The 23387-nt window shown below is 37.6% G+C and overlaps 1 protein-coding gene across 1 annotated transcript in view; it reads right to left on the bottom strand.

Annotated features, from left to right (window-relative positions):
* The window catches only part of CCDC192 (coiled-coil domain containing 192), a 350673-nt gene that overhangs the window by 182468 nt on the left and 144818 nt on the right, over window positions 1-23387 (bottom strand). The window contains 2 exon segments of the mRNA XM_036748302.1: window positions 12933-12989; window positions 14671-14802. Coding sequence (XP_036604197.1) covers window positions 12933-12989; window positions 14671-14802 — 189 coding nt within the window.

The raw sequence follows: 23387 nt of genomic DNA, 5'->3' as shown, positions 1-23387 counted from the left end.
CTTATGTTTTCTTTCACTGTCATGAGTGAATTATGCTTTCCTTAGGATTTATAGTGAGCTATTTGGCCTAAGGCAAATGACTCAATCTCTCTGGCCTTCATTTTCCTTATCTGTAAAAGGAGGGAGTTGGACTTGATTTCTAATGTTCCTCTGGCCTCTTAAGTCTCAGGAGAATGATTTTCTCTTAAGTGCCATGAATGCTTCCAGTTTCAATACCTGTTCATAAGAGTAACAATGATGTTTCTTAATGAATGCATAGACTCAGCACACAGGCTCTCAATGTTGGGAGATAAGTGAGAAAAGACTTTTGCTACCTTTGTTTTACAAATAAGTCAAAATATGCTAGAGAGTAACAGTTAAAGAAATCTAAACAGTTAGGTACAAAAAGTACCTTCCTCCTATTCTATTCTATGCTGTGCTTTGATATTACATACCTACTTACTCTGTTGTAATTAATCACCACCCTCTGAGTCTTCTGACAGGCTCAAGCTTTTAACAGTGAGATGAAGTATTAAGGAGTCAATGAAAGTAGAGAGGATATAGACTATAAAGCTGAAGCAAAATATAATCATCAAGGTGAGTCTGAAGCTACATCCCTAAACCCAGGAGTTCTGGCAAATTCCTGATTACTCTAGAACAAATAATTTGAATCATTGTACCTGATAAGTTTCAACAGATCCCCATGCCAAAAACCAAGACCAAACTGAAAGGAGACTGGGAATTTGTTTCCTCAGCCTCTGAATAGGAAAAACACTTTTCTTACCCACATTTAAGTTTTCTAGGAGACTGTTATGTCCTTTTGTCAATAAAAGGCTGCAAATGATTCCATTGCTTGAATTTCCCTTCTTGTTCCATTGTTATTCTATCTCAATGAAATAAATTGACTGATTTATCGCTTATAATTTATCACCTGGGCTACAATAGACTGCGATTGTGTACTGCAATTGGGGTCTTAAGCCATATTTGCATAATTAAGAATACCCAAGACATCTTATGTGAACCCGAAGTAGCAAAGGATGCCAGAGCTGATTGGTACCTTGCTACAAGTGAATGAATGAATATATAATGATTTTCGAATAGGTAAAGGAAAAATAAGTCATTTTTGCTTGCATATATTCTTGACTCGTATTAATGAGATACACACCCCTAAAGATTTAGCATTTATATACTCAAAGACCCATAGCTTTTAAAAAATATCAGAATAAGGCAAATTAAAAGTTAGATATAAGAGTGTGAGAATTTTAACCTACCTTGTAAGACTATAAACTCCTTGGAAGCAAGGCCTATGTCATTTCTATCTTTGCTTCCTCAACATGTGGCATAATCATTTTCACATAGTAGACATTAAATAAATCTTTGTTAAATTAAATAAATATGGCCAGGGTCCAGATGTGATTTCATCAGTGTAAAGAACTCCTGTATGAAGATTTCCTCCATTAATACACATCAGCAACTCATCTATTATTTTTTCTCTTCCCAGCACTTGGTACACACCTAGCACATAGAAAGAACTTAGTAAATATTTATTGGCTGATATGGTATCCTACCTTGCATGGGGGCAGAGAGGTTAAGTAGCTTGCCATGGTCAAGGCTGGACTTTGAATCTAGGTCTTCTAGATTCCCTGCTCTCCAATCCTACAATTCTCTCTCTCAGGATTGAATTGCACCCAAGAAAAAGAAATAAGCAATATTTGTATAATCCTTTGTATCCAGGTTTTAAAGGCAGCAAGTTTGAGCTGTAACATTTCCAAAGTCCCACCAGATGCAAATAGAACATTATGGGAGTATTATAAAGAAGATATTACTCCCTCAAGCTGCTTTCCAAAAGGAATCTAGGTGTTAGGAAGCCAGAGGAAACATCGTTTTGTAATTATCATTACACAGCCTCCAAGTTTTTGCCATACATCTCTGGGTTGTGAGGTAGAACAAACAGCCCAAGCCCTAATATTAAGGGACACCCGCAGAGCAATGTTCTGATTTATTTCTGAGCCTCTCTTCAGCTAATATTTGAACTGCTACCTCGGTTGACAATTCTGGTAGCGGTGCCAGAGAGTAAAAGGTTCTTTCCTCTGCCAGTCCAAAGCCAAGCAGTCCCTCCCTCCCTCTTAGTCCCATTTCTAGCTGCTTACACTAGCCTTTGTGATTCCCTCAGGTGGGAATATATCCCTTCTCAAAATAAAATCTCTCCTGCTCTCTACTCCCATGGTCTATTTTAAGGGAGAATTGTCCTTTCAACTTATCTGGGACTAAGTAAAAACTGAAATATCCACCTGGACATGGTATAATAGAGAAATTCTTTATCTTTTCTGAATGATGGATGGGCCCCTTTGATGGTCTAGGACTCCTTAGAATAATGGTTTTAACAAAACACAGGATTATAGAGGAAATTGATTCTACTGAAATGTAATTATCAAAGTATTAACAGATATACATTCACAGCCTCCAGGTGAAGAGCCTCTAGAGTGAAATAAACACTGATTTTGCAGTCAGAACAACTGAATTTTAGTTCCTCAGGCAAGTCACTTTCTCAACTTATGCCTGAGATTCCTTCTTTCTAATGGGATGACATAATTTCTGAGGTCCCGTCTAGTCCTAGGATTTTGTGCACTTTGTTACCAACTTATTTCACTCTTTTGATATTTTGAAAATTGAGAGTTTTAAATGGGTGGTATTTAAATTATAATTTTATTTCTTTGAAAAATTGAATTTGATGACCTTCTAAGTGAATAAGTAAGAAGGGATCCATATTTGTTTCCTTTTCTGGTTGATACTTTTTGTAGGCACAGAGAATGAACTAAAAATGAAAGACTTAAAAAATATAGAAGAAATCCACCAGTTTTAAGAACATAATTCAATCAAACATTGAACTATTGGACCTGGGATATAAAGCTGAAAAATTACACCAGCCTCTGCTCTCAAAGAGCTTATGATATGAACTTATATTCACTATTTTCATCTTTAAAGGGCAGGATAGCACTGCATAGATGTGGGATAAGGCACTTGGCATGCCTCTGAGGAGCATTCCCACTGCATCCCCTTAAGGCAAAGATCCTCCTCCCTCCCCTAGAAAGCTCTCCTGTGGCTCATATTTTATGCACACCTATGTAGGACACTGGAGCCTGGAGTGGCTAGGTGATAGAGTGCCCAGCCTGGAGTCAGGAAGACTCATCTAACTGGTTCAAATCTGACTTCAGACACTTACTAGCTGTACGACCCTGAGCAAGTCATTTAACCGTTCTTGTCTCAGTTTCCTCATCTGTAAAATGAACTGGAGAAGAAAAATGGCAAACCAGTTGAGTATCTTTGCCAAGAAAACCCCAAATGGGGTCACAAAGAGTCAAAGAAAACTGAAAATGACAGAGCAAAAACAATATGTAGGACATATAAGTTTATATAACAATAACCTACTTGAATGCAAATGAAAACCAGTCCAAAGCAACCCAAGCTCAGGTTTCAGTCCAGTGAACTTTGCTTATAGCAAAGAATTGATCCGAAGGCAGCCTTCTAAGGGTTACAGCTGTAGAGTACTTTAATTATTTTAATTACCTCACAAACAATTTTTCTAGGGATAGGTGTGTTCCACACATGTTGGAGTGTTGAGGGGGAAACATTCTCAAGAGTTCAAACTGGACATAACTTGTTTTTAATGCTTAATGTAAATATCCAGCCTTGTTCTCATTAGCCACTTCCACAGAACAGAACAGTACCCACTCTTTATTCTCATTTCCTCCAATTCCCTCCAACCAGCTTCCACAATGAATGTTCCCTTTGTTCCCTTCTCCCCCTCCTACTCCGGTGCGCTCTAGCATTCTTTCCAGGGGCCTGCAGATGTCAAGCTACCCCCTTTCTCCCCTGCTTCAGCCTTCTTTCCAGACAGTTCTTCCCTGAGGACAGACAATAACAGTTCATCAAAGATGACTCCCAACTTAATTATGCTTTGAGGTGTGTAGGAGGTGGCTGGTTAGGATCAACAAAATGTTGAAGAAAGCACAAAACTGTTAATAGATAAATATTCCTCTCACTTTCCTAATCCTTTTCTTTTTCTCAGAGCTCCCTGACTTTCTTTGTCTCTTTTATACAGATAGTTTAGGTCTTTCCTATTCTTTCTACTGCCTTAAATATGCCATTAACCCTAATAAAAGGGCAGGAGGGGTTATGGCAAAAATATTTATAAAGTTTGTATTGGTAATCGCCAATATCTTTTTTTTAAAAAAAAAAAAAGATTATTCAGATCTGAACTACTCAATGAAGCTCTCTGACCTGGCTGGTCCCCTTTAAGTAAATACACACCTGCCTTTAAAATAAATAGTTTATCATATGACAAGTAGTTGCTTTATTCATAATGTCAGAATTGACTCCCTACTTCCACCCTTAACATATACACTCCCTCCAACTGAAAGTTAAAAATCCAAATTATAGTGCCTAAACCTAAGGGGAGAGAATGAACCAGAAATGGAACTGTTTTCATATGAAACTCAAAAATGACCATCATCTGCACCCAAAGACTTGCATACAACATGTGTTTAAAATTAGAAACCGCTTCCCTTTCATCTTGCAAAAAGGGACATTAGCATCGTCAGAGATTTCTAAGGAGACGATTAAAAATAATACCTACTCAAGAAATTCATATAATTCTACTTGAGGGATCATCCACTGGAGAGAAATTCAAGCTGCATGACAGAAGAAAGAGAGGGGAGTTTTCTTGAGAGCCTTTCAGTGGCAGCAGCAATCAGGGTGGGGAAAAAACAATAATATAGAGCCAATCTCGTATCACTTCTCCCATCACCCCCAGGCACACCAGAAAGCTGGAAAAATGTGTATCTAGGAATGTGTCAAACTTTGAATACTTCCAATTCGTTTCATTTAGTACCTTACGGATGGGAAAATATGTCACGAAAGCATTAAGAGCTCCTAGTTGTGATGTTTGTTTACAAGGAGAAACAAGTATTGAAATCAGGAATGATAACATTCTCCCAGGAAGCAGAGATAGGAAGTTAGATTAGGTTAGGTTAGGTTAGGTTAAATTAGGTTAGGTGAGGTTAGGTTAGGTCAGGTTAGGTTAGTAAAGGTTAAGAAGAAAATGGTTTGGGGATGGATGGGAGGGAGGAGAAAAGAGGAATATGGTCAAAGTTGCCTCTTATGGATAGTAAATAGCTTCTCCAGTTGCAAAGCTGCTCAGCTGTAGTTTTCCATTCCCTATGGCACTAGAAATTGCTTACTAAAAGAATTTTGTTCTTACTCAGGTGAATGACGTGCAGAAATGCCCTTTCTAGTCCTCTTCAGGACTTCCCCCATTCTTTTGTCAGATCTTTAATTCTATAAACACCCTCTCGTTTAAAAAAAAAGCAAAAACAAAACAAACTGCTCAGAATGAATAGAAAAAAATGAACAAGTGAGGATTGTCTTTGCTTCTGAGCACAAATTGTTTTTATTAAAATTCATGTTTGGGGAAGGAATGCATTTTATTTTTTAAAATTTCTCAGTAATTATGATGCTTTGAATTGTCAATAGGACAAAATCTGGCCCCAAAGGACATATGCTTCCAGGCTGTTAGATAAATGTCAAAGGATATATTGAAACGATGACTAAGATAAAGCCACGATGTTAATTTTCCAGAACATCTTACAGATATTCTAATTCCAGGGTAATGATAAGTGACTGCCAAACATTTAAGGAGAATAGCTGATCTTCCCTTGGCTAACACAAATATTCATGGAATTTAATTAGAGGAACTTTAATTCCCCGAACTAACTGGTTGAGGTATGGAAGTTGGATTAGTCTTTGCTCCCCATTTTGCCACTTCCAGGCTCTTTTTCTACCCCCAGCAGTAACCTCTTCTTCTTTAAGATTCACTTAATCCACATTTATCACCTGAGATGCTGGTAGCTGTTGTCTGCCAGCCTCCAGGGCATTCTCCTTTCTTCTCAATGGGTTCAGTGCCTGATTCACTCTTTTCTCTCCTCCTCAGCTCTTGCCTTCATACTAGGGGACTTCAGCATACATATTGATACTCCTTCAAAATACCCTTACCTCCTAATTCTTCGACACTCATCTCCCACAACTTACTTCCTCTACCTTACTTCATCGCCACCCAAGGATGATAATACTCTTGATCTTGCTATTACCCTCCAATGAGATAGAGGGAGCACATGGTTCCTCTTAAGACCCTCCCTCTGATTTTGCTTGATACAAAGTGATCCGAGTCCCTGGTTCAAGACACACACAATCCTTCTCAGGACCTGTGAATTTAAGTTCTTTGGGACCCTTCTTTCCAGGTACTTTTAATTACTAAGAGATCAAGTTGGAAGAGTATATTGAAGGCAGTATGGAGTAGCTGAAGACAGGCTAGCTCCAAATTGGAGCATTTAACAATTTTCCCCTTAATTTTCTCTACAGTTAATAAACCACATAGCCACTATCTCCTGATTGCCTCTCTCATGTGAAGGTATGGATCATTTATTGAGAGAAGACATTCCAGATGTGGGGCAATGTTGGAGCCATACATTTCCTATTCTTTTAAAATCTTTTTAGCAATCTGTTACGGCATCATCCCCTAGCTCAGCATCAAACCTAGCTAGCTAGTTCTATTAAAAGAAGGCACGGCTTGGCTGCAAAGAGAAGGATCAGTTACAGTATTTGCAGGTTGAATGCTCTCAGGTGACCCATGGGAATATGGAGCCTTTTAGGAGGCTCCCCTAAATCTGTGTCAGAGAGACCAGTGAGACGACTTGGTTGGTGAGTAGTGGAGAGATACCTCATATATCACACTCCTCTGTATAATTAAGCACTGATACACTGTCTTTCTCAATGAAGGAAGCACATGAAGCAATATAGACCACACCTGCAATTACAGTACCCTTTCACCTATATGCCCACACATGCACGTGCATGGATCACGGGTATTGCATGTGATCTCAGAAATGTCATTTCTACTTTACGAGTTTCATAGTTAAAAATCAAGTTAGACTAAGTTATCCTAAGGTCCCTTCCAATTCTAACTAAACATCAAACTCAAAATGAATCTACAGTGAATGGAAAGATCATGGCAGAGTAGAATTAGTCATAAAAGGCTTCAGAGAAGAAATGGAACCGAAGTTGAATCAGAAAGAAAACACAGGATCTAAAGAAAGGGTGGGGAACCTGCAGCCTCAAGGCCACGTGTGGCCCTCTAGGTCCCTTTGACTGAATCCAAACTTCACAGAACAAATCCCCTTAATAAAAGGATTTATTCTGTAAAACTTGGACTCAGTCAAAAGGCCGCACCTGAAGACCTAGAAGGCCACATGTGGCCTCAAGGCCACAGGCTCCCCACGCTTGAAAAGTGAGGGAGTGGGGCAAGGCATTTCAGGTAGAGGGAACAACATAAGCATAAAATATGGGGAGAAACATGGGACAAGAAGGCCAGTTTGACTAGAACAGAGTGCTTGCTTTGAGAAGTGAGAAATAGCTTTGTGTAGGTAAGGTGAGATGATTTGATAGAAGGCCTAGCATGTGAGTATATTTTGGATTTGATCTGATAAACAGTAGGATGTTGTTTCAGGTTCTTAATCTGAAGGATGAAATGATAAAAGTGTTGAAGGCAAAGAAAGAATAAAAAGACAACTCTATGGCAGGAGTTGAAATTTAAAAGATATTTAACCATAGTTGACAGTAGCAGTCCTTTTAAAGCCCCCGACTTACACACTGGGAATTGAGCCTCTGAATGTCCTCACTGAAATCCTAAAGTAGAAAACTATGATTTCAGGAGATAGGACTAGGCCTCCCACTATATCTGAAAATGCAGGGTGTCCCAAATACATTTGGGATACCCTTTATGTTACAGTGAATGGTATTTTAAGTATTTCTCTTACATATTTTTTAGATGTGATATATGGCCCTGATGCTGGCTAGGTAATAAGGGAAGTTGAATCTTGGGTGGTACAATATGATTAAACTGTGTCCCCCAAATGCTATTGTTTATTGTTGGAAAATCAGGTAACAGACCATTGGGAGTTGAATGTAAAAGTATCATTCCCTATTGCTCCACCCTCCAAAATCACTAGCTAGATGTTCACTATCAGAAGTGTCCATAAGCAAAAACACAAAGTAATTAATATATTCAAGGATTTACTATCTTCCAGATCCTTGTATATATACATACACACGCATACACACACACACATACACGTGTATATATGTACATATAAAAACGCAGATATAGACATAAAGAACAGCTCCTTTTAGATACATAATCCTAAATCTATCCTGATTTGTTAATCTGAACAATTCTTTTAAGAGATTATAAACATTCACTTCCATTATCAGTATTTATTATTTATAAGTAGATAAATAATCAAATGGGTACTTAGAGGTTCACCTGGTCAGTATACTGTTCTGTGTGTCTATGGGGAAGGCCTTAAAATTCATAGTGAGTATGCAATAGTAACCCAATAAAATGAGATTTTTACCTATACACAAAATGTAATTCCACATGACAACACTCTTCATTTTGCCATGTTTTGCAACTCATTTCTCCTATGTTGAAGCTATTTAAACAGTAGGTTTCAAGTGGGTCCTACAGCTGAATTGACCACTTTAAATTGCATAGTTTTTTATTTATTTTATTCAAATCCTTATACATGGCATTGCCTTCTTAAACAGAAGATATTGAAACAAAGGATATACTTTAACCTTTGCTTACACAGGGTCATGACTATGAGCATCAATAAATATATTAGCATACAATGATACATCTATCGTACTCAAGGGCTACTAAGATGTGGAAGGCTGCTTGCATCTATGCTGAATCTTATGGTGCTATTGAATTTTTGAATCTGCTTCTTGGAGTTTTCCTTTCTCTTCCTTCACTGGCACGCTGTCAGGTATCAATATGCTTGCCTGTGCTAGTAGTCTTCCTTTACTGTCTTTAATTGGCTGTGGGCTTGAAAAGAAGACAACCAAACTCATTGGATTTAGGCCTGTGTAACAGCAATGCTACTGGCTGCTACTGTGGCTATGTAAGACAAGAACAGCAACACCAGCGCATAGGAGGGCTGCTAGCACAGATTCTTTGATCTGCTTTTCTAAGGAAGGCAACTTTAAGGGGTTTACAATCTTACTTTAATTAAACATACATATATCATTCACTTAGTTCAAGGGAAAGAGCCAGCACCCTGAACTTCAAAGAGTATACAAACAGAAATTACAAGCATACATTATATAAACAGAGCAAATAAACACAAACCAGTAGACAGGCTTCTAACCATCTAACTATAGCAATACATACAGTTACCAGAGACAGAAGCATCAACATCTGGGTTTTCAAAGTGTGGGGGGTGGGGGTGGGGGTGGGGCTCCATGAAGACTATCCAGAGTCTCATCTGGTCAAATCACGACACTCTTCCAGTGAATGAGAGCCTCAAGCAAAATGCTGACCTCAGAGTATACATATGCTTCTTCAGGATCAGAGGGCATCACAACCCTGGACTCAAACCCATGTCAATTAGGCTTTCTTGTGACTTAAGCAAGTCTCTTGATTCAATCAAAGACTCCCATTGAAACAAAGGCAAGACTAACCAAAGGCACCTGATTACCTCAGCGCTGAGAAGCACTTAAAAAGCAGCAAAAAGTCCCACCCTGATTACCATTACAGCCTGAGACAAATGTAAATTGTTTCCAAGTAAAGGCTGGGGCTCTTCTTTGAGTGAATTACTGAAGCTTTAGGACATGGACATCTATGGTGACTGGTGAGACGTCTTTTTCTTTTTTAATTACTTTATGTTTCTCGTAGTATTCCAAATAACTGAGGTTGTTAGATAAGTAAGGCGGTGCCATACATATTTGTATATGGATGTAGATATGCAGATAAATAAATATAATATTTAGATTAGAGGACCACTACTGCAGATTTTTTTTTTGTTGCAAATATGCTCACAAAGCACAAAAGCAGAGCACAGGTGCCATATGGGTAACCTCAGAAAAGTTGCTTTTTTAAAAAAAATAATTATTAATTAATTAATTAATCTTTAGTTTTCAATGTTCACTTTTATAAGACTTTAAGTTCTAAATTTTCTCCCCTTTCCCAAGATGGTATGCAATCTAATATAGGGTATATATAATATATATGATACGTTCACATTAAACAGATTTTCACATTAGTCATGTTGTATAGAATAATTAGAACCAATAGGAGGAACCACAAGAAAGAAGCAACAAAAAAAAGAGAGTAAATAGTATACTTCGATCTGCATGCAGACTCCTTAGTTCTTTCTCCGGATTTGGATGGCCTTTTCAATAATGAGTCTTTTGGAGTTGGCTTACATCCTTGCATTGCTGAGAAGAGCTAGGTCTATCAAAGTCAGTCCTCACACAATGTGGTTGTTAACCGTGTACAATGGTTCTGTTCCTGGTTCTGCTCACTTCACTCAGCATCAGTTCATGTAAGTCTTTCCAGGTTTTTCTGAAGTCTGCCTGCTCACCATTTTTTTATAGTATGATAGTATTCCATTGCATTCATATACTACAACTTGTTCAACTATTCCCCAATTGATGAGCAACCCCTCAATTTCCAATTCTTGGCCACCACAAAAAGAGATACTATATTTTTATACATGTGGGTCCTTTTCCCCAGTTTTATGATCTCTTTGGGATACAGACCTAGAAGTGATATTGCTGGGTCAAATGGTATGCAGTTTTATAGCCCTTTGGGCATAGTTCCAAGGTGCTCTTCAGAATGGTTGGATCAGTTCACAATCCACCAACAATACATTAGTGTTCCAATTAGGAAAGTCACTTTTATAAGCGCTTCATGAAATCATGCACAGTTATTGCAGAATGATGAGAATTATTGTATACATGTGACCTTGGCATATAATACTTATATTAACTCTAACACTTGAACCTTACTGAAACAACATTGACTAAAGTAAAATCTACAAAAGGCAGTTCCATTTTGGACCTTATAAAGGCGATTGGATCTCAGATTACCAAAAGAATTACATTAAACCTTTTATTATAGTCTGTTAGTTCCATAACATGGATCCTGGATATATTAGCAGCTCCAATAAATGAGGATAAAATGGTCCTTTCCAACATCGGTCAAATTGATCAGCCAAGACCCAAAAAAAGGAGTGGTGTTTCACATACCCAAGACCTTTAAAATAATTGTTCATTTCAGTTTAGTTGTTTTAGTCATGTCCGACTCTTCACGGATCCGTTTGGGGTTTTCTTGGCAAAGATAATAGAGTGGTTTGCATATCCTTCTCCAGTTCATTTTATAGATTAGGAAATGGAGGCAAACAGGCTTAAGTGATTTGCACAGGGGTCACACATCTAGTAAGTGTCTGAGGCTGGATTTGAACTCAAATCTTCCTGTTTCTAGGCCTAGCACTCCATCCATTGTGCCACCTAGCTGCACTAAAACAATTGACATTTCCTTTAATACATTTTCTAAAGAAAATTGATACAGATATAACAACCAATAGGGGAAAGAGATCAGCACAGGTTGTAGGAGTCAGAAAAAAAAAGGATTTGTAGAGGAAAGAGAACATGCTTGGGGAGGATTTAGTTAGGCAATATAAAGAATAAAAAGTTATAAGAACATTCTTGAAAAGTGGAACAATTTGAACTAAGGCGTGGAGATGATAGTTACTGTGGCATTACTATTGGGTAACTATTACTGAACAAAGAGAATGCATTGGGTTGAAGAAGGAAATAATATTTTGGGGTCATATTGGATTGGGGAGCAAAGAATCTCATATTAGAAGAGACTCTAGCAATAATTTTGTCAGATTCCTTCATTTTAAGGATGAGGAAACTGAAGCCTGGAGACATTAAATAATTTGCCTAAGGTCATATAGTAGGGCCAGGAATCAAACCCAGTTCTTTTAAAATCGAAATCCAATGTCCTTTATTCACCACACTATGCTGCCTTTCAAGTTAAGACTACATGTACGTAGTAGGACACGAGAGAGTATTACAGATTCTTCATCAGTGGAGAGAAATAGCAAAATAATTTAAATATTGCTAATATCTAACATTTATACATTTTAGAGTTATGAAATACTTTACAAACATTATTTAATTTGATCCTCACAACAGTCATATAACATAGGTGATATGTATATTATTATCCCCATTTTATGTATGAATATAGTTTGTTAGGAAGTGATCTTTTTGGTTAGCAGAGAAGGCATAAAAATAGGATTATGAAAAGTATGGAAAGTAGGTTCTTGAAAAAAGATTAAAGGCATTGGAGGGATAGCTTAAATGTTGATGAGATAGTTGTATGCCAATATTTAATATTGCCAGTATTTAAATTTTTTCCCTAAAGGAGGAGGGATGCTAATCAAGTTTGTCATATCCAAAATGGATCAAAAGAAGGGAAATTGGTTTAATTAAAATCTACTATGGAAGGTTATTGAGGTTACATCCTTGTTCTATTAACCAGAGATCAGACAGTTATATTCTAGAGAGTTAAAACATTCATTTGCCTGAAGTCAGGAAAATAGAGATGACCTTTTGAGAGACAGTCCAGTCCTATGATCCTAAAATACTCTGCAATTTAACTCCACCCTAATCCTAGCCTTTAACCTTTTTTCTTCTTCTCCTTAGTTTCTAGCTGCTTGTTAAAAGTTCATTGACCCCTGCTTTCCTGTACATATGGCACTTGGGTTTTGTGAGGATTGAAAATTAGAATTCTATTTCTATAAAGCAATTCTCTGAAGTTGTGTATTATTATAAATTTTTTTTAATTCAAGATATGCAGGAAAAAACCTTTTTTGTTCCATAGCTCGTTTTTAGCCATTCTGCATGAGTGTTTTTGTTAATGTTTTAAACAATTAAAAAATATATATGATCGGTGAATGCAAATGTCTTTACTTACATGGTTCAAATGTCACAAATATAGGAACAGATAAGAATTACAGGAAAAGGAAAGAAAGGGGAAAACTTACATGAGCGGCAAGTTGTTCCTGTGAAGCTTTAACTTCAGCTTGTAATTTCTTTATGCACTGAAAAGGGGGAAAAATTTTAATAGCTTAACTTTTTAAAAAAATTTTTTTATTGAATATTTTTTAGTTTTCAGCATTGATTTCCACAAGATTTTAAGTGACAAATTTTCTCCCCATTTCTACCCTCCCCCCCCACTCCAAGATGGCATATATTCTGATTGCCCCCTTTCCCAATAGCTTAACTTTTTCACCTCATTGTTAAAAAAAAAGAAGAGATCATTTCACGGGCAAAAAAAAAAAACATGATTATTCACGTCTCCAAAAAAAGCATAATTATTCTTTCTAAAATAAAAATTAGTCACTGAAAATTTCAAAAATAATTTATTTTAAATTACAAATTTTATTTTTAAAAAGGATCTATAAAAGGGGGAGAAGGCTTATTTTATGTCTTTTAATAGTTAACTATGCAATATCAGATAGAATGAAAAGGCAAACTAAATTTCAAACATGCAGTGAATGTAGCATGCATCATCATTTTATTACTGAATTCAAATTGGCTACTGATGCGCTTGCTCATTGCTGAACAGAATTGGGAAAAGAGAGTAAGGAATATTTTGGAAAGAACTCAAAAGAAGGAAATTGTGTGTCAAAATTTAATGGAACACACATTCCTCCTTATTTTAGGCTTTGTTTTAAATTTCAAAACATAAATGTTTACACCAAGGATGTGCTAGAATGAACTCAAGTCTGATGAAAGCTGGTTGTTAAAATTTCAGTGTGAATATTTATACCTCAGAAATCCAAAAATGTTAAAAAAATCAACTTGATTTATTGTTTTGTTGACTGTCTAGGCCTGAGAAAGCTATGGAGAAAATGCTAACAATGCATGTTAAACATGTGTCATGTGTACATTTTTTTTTTCAGAGAACCATTTGTTAATCCACTAGCACACTCACTTTTGACAAGTTTATTGGTGTACATCAATTGCTGTCAGGTACATAACATCATATGTAACATTACATGTTGGCTATGAAAAAAGTACTGACCCTGTGAACTTATGAATGATAGTATTATCTATGCTAGAAATACTATCGTGTGAACCATCATTTTAAGAAACTACCATTACAAGAACCTGTCTCCTGTACCATCCCTGCCATCAGCACTCTTTAATCATCATCATTGTCATCATCATCTATAACTCTGGTGTGATCATTCAGAAAAAAATAAATTTAGAAGAAATTGGGTCTAATATGATATAATTACCTCTGGCTTTCATTTCTTATACATAATGAAATGCAGAAACAAAACAAAACAATCCATTCACATAAATTAGTGAGGGGTCAAAGATGAATTCAATTTTCAAATGTACTCCTTGATTCCAATTTTTAGGAGTTTCATTACATGAAAAGAACTTTGCAACCTTGCATATTAAGGAAAATGGTATCCCATTCATGACAGCTACAGAACACAAAGAATTTAATTAGTACTGACTGGAGAATAAGGTTTTTTAAAGTAACTTTTGAATTTTTATGTGATTTTTCAACAGAAAATATGATGACTCGCAAGGAAATTAAACATTTATTTGTTAATTTTTTTTTCAATTATGACTTTAAATTTGAATTTGTAGAATAATTTAGCAGAAATCTCCTTTGTCTTCTAGTTCCTAGTAGGGTAGAAGTTTTGTTAAAGATGAATCTGTTTGAGTGGTGATGGGGGGCAGGTGAGTTCTCTTGCCACGTACCTGGTTTTTGGCATGCATGATTTCTTCATATGGTTCCCCCCTTGCTTCCCTATTGTCAGCTGCCTCCAGTTGTTCCTCTAGCCAGGACACTTGCTCAAGTAACTTTGACTTCATTCCTTCAGACACTGCAAGCTAAAGAGATTAATAATTTAAAAAATACAAGTCAGTGGGAGAAGAAGAGCTCCTTTAAAAAAAAACCCAATATTTAAATGCAATTGATTCCATCTTAAATGGAAAACAATCTGGAAAATAACTACTTATTTTTCTCGAAAAACTGATACACAGCCACTAGTAAAGAATGCTGATTTTATTTATTTTAATAAACATGTCCTTCCTGGTGCAAAAGCTGCCTAATAAATTGATTTCTTTGTGGTGTATCTTCTAGTGTCATGGGCTGTAGAAAATCCTTTAAAATATTTCAGTCTTCAATTGTCTTTTGCTCTGAGTTCCTAAACCATTTGGCCATAGATTTAGAAATGGAAAAGACCTTAATGATCATCTAATGAATTTCTTATACCTTTCTTATTTTATAGAATGGTAAAAGAGGGAAGTAAGGCTCAGAAATGTTGCCATTTTCTCACTTCTATAGGGATAGTAAGTGATAAAGGACAGATTTGAATCCACATCCTCTGTTTCCAAATTCACAACTTTTTTTTTATCTCATTATGCTGCTTTAGAACCAAGTCTTTGTGGCCTAATGTACTACAAATATTTCTTAAAATAATTATTCTGTACTGAGAGCTCTGTAGATATGGTGGGAGTCTTGAGTCTTTTGAATAATGCTGATGCAAACCATCTCACATGGACAGGGTAGATAAAGGATTAAGGGGTTTGTAAGATTTTCCAGCCATAGATCCAATCATGTGCAAGAGTGAGCTAATGCATAACCAAGCCAAGCTAGGGGTGAAATTGCTTTTATTCTAATTATAAAATTCTTGGCCTTTCAAGTACACTCAGGGACAACCACATCAACCACCCTCCTCCCCTGCTGGCCCACCTCCTTAGTAATTTTCTCTGAGTTCAAAGGTAATCTAGTGGGTATGTTCTGGAATACTCTCAGAATTTACCCACTTTGTAGAAACTTCCTCACTATTTAGCTCAGACCCCCAACCCAGAAAAACAGTAAGAAAATATCCCATGGAAAAGTTTCCTCTTTTTCAACCTTAGGCAAAATAGCAATTAATTGTCATGTAATTTATTAGCCGTATCAATTAAAATTTTTTAAAATGTAGGTAAACATTCAAATACCCTCTCAGCTTCCATGAGACAGATTTCCAAACAAAACTATAAAGATTTAAATTCTGGAAAAATATGTGAAGAATGTTGTTGCTGACCAGAATTCACTCTCACCAGCTGTTTTAACTGCCACTTCTGCCTGGTTTCACCTCCAATAACTGTCATGTGTCTATCTTCTTTCTCTCTCTGTTCTCTCTTGCCTCTCTGCCCCAAATTTGAGTAAATGTTCCTTCCTCAAGGCCACCAAAATCCCAAAACAAACTGAGGTCTCCTAAATACTTGTGAATAGTTTTAACACCAGCTCTATCATCCTGAGGTCTTTCAAACGGGAGGTCATCCAAAGTGTCTGTGATCCCAAAATTGACTTCACATTATTTCGAAATTCAGGTGAGAAGGAGGTGGCATATTTGAGCCCCATATTCTTTTTCTTTCATTCACAAGACTAATTCTGTTAATTGCTTTTTTTTTTCTATGACAATTCCTAGAAAACGATAAGAGGATTTCTCATTATTCATTCACCATTTACTCTAGACACCTCTTATGGGTGGCCTTTGGTGAGTTTGGGCTTCCCCACATGAAGTGTTCCCCTTCATCAATCTGTGGTTGTTTATTCTATATCTATATTCTATATCTAAACCATCTACTGCTGGTGGTCTCTTTCTTTACACTCATTCCTCTCCATGAAATCTTCAGCATTTTCTCCTACAGTTTTATCTCATTGACTATTTGAAGGAAACTGGATGTATTTTTATTTCTAAAATCTAAGATCTTATAAAAGGTTATAGTGCAAAGAACACTAGACAAGATATTAAAAATAATCTTTCTTTCCTCATCTGTAAAGAGAAGAAAGAGTATGTTTTTAAAAAAAAAAAACTTTACGATATTATTCATCTTAACTCTGTGATTTCTTTGTCCTGCTCTCCTGTTTCTTCTTTCTTGTCATATGACCTTGGCTATCTCCTTTGAAAGAGTTTCTTTCAGGTACCTTTTATGTTATTTTTCCCTGTGTAAGAGAAGTGATTCAACATTCCCATCTCAATAGTCACCAAACCAAATTAGGATTATTGGTGGTTGTTGGGTTTTTTTTTATGTGTAAATATGATTACGTGCCTATCTTCTTTCTCTCTCTGTTCAGTCTTGCCTCTCTGCCTGACATTCCCAAACTTGAGTGCATGTTCCTTCCTCAAGGCCACTGAAACCTCAAAACAAATTGAGGTCTCCTGAATGCTTGTGAATAGTTTTAACCCCAGTATTGTCTATCATCCTGAGGTCTTTCAAATGGGAGGTCACCCAAAGTGTCTGTGATCCCAGGAATCAGCACTATTTTGACTTCATATTATTTTGAAATTCAGGTGAGAAGATGGTGGCATATTTGTCAGATGTGAACTCCTTTTTAATTAGGTCAAGAAGGGAACAGCATGATTGTCTAACCAACCAAACCAACCGTGTCTCTGGAAGCTTTAAAATGGAGAGAAATTTCAACACTAGTTCAGTTCAGCAGTGAGAGAGTTGAGTGATGGAGAAGAGGCTCAGGAAGACCTTTAGGAGGCAGCTCCTGTATCAGAGAGCAGCAAAGGATGGGTTGCGGCGGGGGGTGGGGGACAGAGGAACTGCTCCTCTGCCCCCTTTCCCAAAGACCACTTATTAGAGAGATTAGAAAAAACCAATAGGAAACAATGCATCCAGCTAGGAGCAGTGAGGGACAAACCAGTGACAAACACAGATATAGACAAATATGAGAAAAATGCACCTGAGTAAGGAAATAGCTTCAAAGAGGGTGACTCTTTGAACCAGAAAAGAATGTGGGCCATGGGCACAGAAAAGTACTTCTATTAACCAGGAGATGTGTGTTTACACTTTGACCATACATGTTCATTACTCCTGAGCCTCAATTCCTTTGTATCTTAAGTTCGAACTCTCTCTCCTCAAGGACTTTATACATAGAAAAAGAAAGTACACCCCCAGTTTAGGGGAGATGTTTTATCCCAATGGTTCTCTCTGTATCTACCACCTTACTAAATACCTTTACTAAAAACTAATCGAGGGGGCAGCTAGGCGATGCAGTGTGTAGAGCACCAGCCCTGGAGTCAGGAGGACCTGAGTTCAAATCCAGCCTCAAACACTTGACATGCTTACTAGCTCTGTGACCTTGGGCAAGTCACTTAACCCCAATTGCCCTGCTTCCCCCCCCCCAAAAAAAACTAATCAAGTGCATTGGCTAATCGTGGCAAACACACAACACAGGGCTTGTGAGTGACATTAGACACTTCAGCCCCTCAGAGTTACCCCTAGAACTTTGAGGAAGTGAGGAGTCAGAGAAGTGTAGTCAAAGATGCCCTCTGGGAACCTGCCCAACCAGTGAAAGTGGCAATGGTCTGGTCAGGAGGGGTTGCTGTACTTGGATCCACTGAGATCAGTTTTAAAGGTACACTTACTCCCCTAGATGTGAAGTGATGACAGATAGCATCCTGGGTGCCAATTATGGAATTAAAATAATGCCTTCCTAAATGTTTACCATATGAATCTTTGAAAATGCATTCCAAGGGAAATACAAGCAACTTCTCCGGAGGAAAGAAGGTTCAATCAGCCCCAATCTGCTCCTAATATGACCAAATATGTCATGGGAATCTTTTTTCAAGATTTTCATACTCTCTTTTGAAAGACAAGCCTTACTTCCCATATTAATTAATATCTGATGACAACAACCTGAGGGCACCGAACTTCATTGTTTTCTCCTTATGTGGAAACGTCAAAACATGTCCCTATGTCTTCACAACATAAAACTGCTTATTTATTCCCAATATTACATGATAGTGCTCTAGCCAGGGCCCCAACAAATAAGTTTCTTTTTACTTTAGTCAGCTAGGAAACAAAATAAATTTTAAATCATTTAATGAAGTAGTATATTAAAAAAGTTGTAGTAGAACATTCTACAGCCCCACCCCACCGTAAACCTAGGGTACACCCTCCCACAAACAAACACACACACACACACACACACACACACGCACACACACACACGCACACCTCCAGTGAAGAAAGTGGACATGTATAGGGATCAAGCATCAATGGCAAACATTAAGGAATCATATGTGGCTGGGACACATGCCTGTGAAGGATGAAGGGGGGAAGGACCTTTCGGCGATGCTATCACACTACTGCTTGCTAGAGTTAAGAACGTGTTTGATTTCAGCTGTTCACGAAAAGGTTATATCCTGTAGTGGAGCAGTCAGAGTCCTGGTTGTCATCCTACATTTCTTCCATCTCTATTAGCAGGGGCTTAAATTTCTTTTCAAAGCTTAGTTGTCAGTTAAGGAAAACTTAAGGAATGTTGGCTAAATTCAAATATGGTTTCTGAGATTTTTTTTTAAAAGCAACAAAGTACATAGGAAGAAATCCAAATTAGTAGCTACGAGGATTTATAGTTAAACTCTATGATTCCAGAGACTTTGGCCATTACTTCTCTTTTTTGAATATCAATTTTCTGTTATGAAGTAGGTTTGGAACTTCATGTAAACAAAAGCTTTGTCCTTCTCAGTAACAAATATCTCTTCAAAGAAGTGAACATAGATCTATTCATGAAATTAGTGGTTTCTATCAGAGATATGCAAATGAGCCTCCTCCATTGTAGGAAAAAATTGAGTCAATCATTTTTTTAATGAAAAGGTTAATTCTTTCCCTTTTGGAAAACTTAATGAAAGAAGTCCACATCTAAGGTGGGAAAGAGGAAGATAGTGAGGAAAGGTGAGGGACAGACAAACTCTGGTTTTTGGTTTTATTTTATTTTGTTAAATGCTAGAACAGATAGATTTATACCTAGAAAGGTCCATAGAGGTCATCTAGTCCTATCCCATCATTTTAGAGATGAGGAAAGTAAGGCCCAGAAAAGGGACATGGCTGGTCCAAAGCCATACAGTCAGCAAAAGGCAGAGCCAAAATTTGAAGTTCGGTTTTTTGATGCACTATACCCCCCACAACAGGGATCTTCTACTCCCTTCACTCCTATAGGGAGCCATGGGAACACTACTTCCAGTAGAAAGCACAAAAGGGGTCCTTTAAAGTGTCCCATATCTAGCAAATGTTACCATGTATTATGAAACAAACTCATGTTTAGTTAATGGTAAACTTAATGCTCTGATTGCAAAGCATATATACATTTTTTGTTTCCTTTGTGTTAGGTACGTAGTAATAATGGCTTGCATTTGTATAGTGATTTGCAATTTATAACATGCTACCTTCTGAACAATCCCTTACTGCCTGTTTGAGACTGAGCAATTCACTCAACTTCTCCAGCCTCAGTTTCTTCCTCTGGGCAATGAGGGATAGGACTACTAATTCTTCAGTTATGAAATGCCTACTGTGTACTGAGTACAATATTCAGGGATCTACAAAGGTTAGATAAGAAACAATTCCCCGTGAAGCTTACAAGCTACTCTGTTAGAGAACTTCAAAACAGTGGTACTAATAACATACACAAAACTACAATAATTTCAATGAAAAGAACTCTAACAGAGAAATTATGATGAGCAATATTTATAATTATTATAACATAATAATAATTACTATGAGTAACTAAAATGAGCAGTTTTGGTCATAGAAAAGAGATAATAAAATATAGGATCTGCCACATCCCTTTCTTATGCTTGGGGCCCTGGAGTAATTATCCAGGATTTAGGTACTCTGACTCTGTGGGTCAAGATCTGCTTAAAAAAAAAATACTATAACTCACAAGCCTCCGTCTATGGGTTTTTTTTTCTCTAGTTAGCTAAAGAACACAGTTAAATTCAAAGTTATTTAATGTAATAACATATTAAGAATATTCTCCTCCCCCTAAATCTAGGGCACACTCTCATTACAAATATATACACCATCAGGGAAAAGAATGGGCACAGATTGGAATCATATATGAGAAGGGAACGTAAGTGGCACATGGCTAGAGGGGCAATTCAGATCTCTGGCACTGAAGCATTGCTGTCTTTTAGTGAGGTCTCACTGGGTCTGCTCCTCCACTGGGTAGGGTGTCTCCATTCATATGTTGCTCCATTTATGCTCATTGGTCTCATAGTGATTGCTGGGCACATAGTCTCAGTTGAATGTAGTTCTGCTTGGTCTCATGGTAGCTAGTGGCTCCTGAGGTGCAGCCTCTGCTGGGCATTGCTTCCTGCTACAATGTCTAGGCTCATGTTCCAGGGCCATCCAATGACCCTCTCAGCTGCAATCTGTTATGGTGGCTAGAACTCCCTGATAAAAGTAGCTAACAGCTCTTTGGTCAAACAAAAGCCAGGCAGAGTGTCTCCAAGGTAAAACTAAGTCCTTTCTACTCTTATTCTAGGTAGAGATAAAAATCCTCTATTACAGATAACTATCTAATTTAGGATGAGATATTTACTTCATCCTTTCTGCTTAGTACATAAATAAATTTGAGACAGAACCAAAGATAAACTAAGAAGACTAGGTCATTGTTCTCCACCCACCACCTAGTCTATATTCCTACTTTTAGTATACACCAAAGGAGATAAGTCAGACTAGCTGAAGTAACAAGGCACCTTGAGGAAGAAAGAGGAGAAGGCAGCACATGCCACATATGTCAAGCCATTGCCACTACAATGATCACTCCCTCCCCTTAGATCCGGGTGGAGAAAGCCTAGGAGTCCAAGAGCCCTGGGAATAGCAGCACCCCACAGACCACCAGCCTGGCTTTCAGCCCAGCTCTCCTCCTTTGCCTCCCCCCACCAGCCATCACTGAGAGGAGAAATCTTTGTGGAAAAGGGGCTGGAATACAAGGGTTATAGAAAGAGTTTCAATAAGAAGGGCCGAAGCAAAAATGTTTTCTGCTTAATTCTCAAGAAAAAAAAAATCTATTAACTATAGTACATCGGATGTGCACATACAGGTTTTTATTGTAATGGCATGTTTTAGTGTGGCTTATATTACAGGTGTTCTGGTGTCTACTCACATTAGAGAGCCCTTTTAGGTGAGAGCTGGGGTGGGGAACCTGCAGCCTCGAGGCCACATGGGCGACCTTTTGACTGATCCATTAAGAGGATTTGTTCTGTGATGTTTGGATTCAGTCAAAGGGCTGCACTTGAGGACTTGAGACCACATGTGGCCTCAAGGCCACAGGTTCCCCACCCCTGGGTGAAAGCGTTGGGATGTAGAGTGAATCAATGGAAAGATTTTTGGGTTTGGTATAAGAAGACCTGGGAATTTGGTACTTACTTAACAACGAAATTGAAGCAGGTCATTTAAACTTTCTGTGCCTCAGTTAGACTAGATGACATCTTAGATCCTTTTCAATTCTAAATCTCATGGTCAACGAGTCATAAAATTTCACTAAATGAGAAATATCTATTTCTTAGAGGTGCCCTCTTTCACCTTTATTTAGATATGATTATTCCTTTGTCCTCCCATTTATTCTTTTTTCTCTTTCTCCTGCCAGCTTCTCCAATCCTCCAGATAAGATCCCTTGTGTCATTACTCAAAAACAAATTAAAGTGGTTGCTGCCAACTCAAGGAGGGATCATGCTACAGGTGAAGGAGGGGCTTCAACACAAAGACTTCCCTATTTCTCAATGTTTCCTGACCTGGTCTTTGTGAGTTCTACAAACTAATCACCTTCTGTGCAGGAAAGAACTGATGCAAGAGTTTTAAAAGTTGCCTGAGCTCCCTGTGGGCTGGCCAGAAACCCCTCCCTGTGCATGGAGATACATTAAATTCACAGAACAAGTTGGCTCCGTTTCAATTTTACAGGTAGAAGCCATGAAGACTACTTCATCCTATCTTTTTCCTATGCAAATACTGCTTTCTAAACATTAATATTCAGTTTCTAATTTGAAGTATTTATAGAAACTTCTAGGTAGAGGTGGACTATAAAATAGCACCTCTGTAATTTGGAAAATCCAGTCATTCCCAATTGTGTGAGGCTGGAAGAGCACTTATTCAGGTTAAATTAAAAAAAGGATTGGATTTTTGTCTCTCATCCAAACTAATCCAATATTGAAAACAGTTTTGTGTTCCCTACTGTATTATATAGGAGCTCCCTGGACTCTAAGAAGAACCATTTTATTGGATGTGGTCACAAAAAGGAAAGGACTTGAGAGGGGGTGATTTTATTCCTATTGGAAGAAAAGGCCAAATTCTTTTCCTCCCATTTCAAAATTGCAGGGGAATACAATTTTTTTTTTTTGTAGAGACAGCATCAGAAACATGATCTCTAAGTGGCTGACATTTTGGGAGCTCTTCAAAAAAAGCCTTGTCCACTGAGCAAAGGAAGTTGGATGGAGAACTGCAAGTGGGTGTGTAAAACCCTTGTCTCATACTCTCTGAGCTTTTAGAATTTACTAGAGGGCAAACCACATAAGATCCTTTTTTTACTTGACTCTAACTTTGAAGGTTCTGGGTAGGAGCAAAGAGGTAGAAAGAAAACAAGAAAGAAAAGCCAGAGAAGCAAATAAGGGAGAAAAAATTGAAATCAACAACAA

Source organism: Trichosurus vulpecula, chromosome 1 (genome assembly GCF_011100635.1).
Source record: "Trichosurus vulpecula isolate mTriVul1 chromosome 1, mTriVul1.pri, whole genome shotgun sequence".
NCBI lineage: Eukaryota > Metazoa > Chordata > Mammalia > Diprotodontia > Phalangeridae > Trichosurus > Trichosurus vulpecula.
Note: the sequence above shows the minus strand (reverse complement) of the source record. Positions and strands in the feature narration are given on the sequence as shown.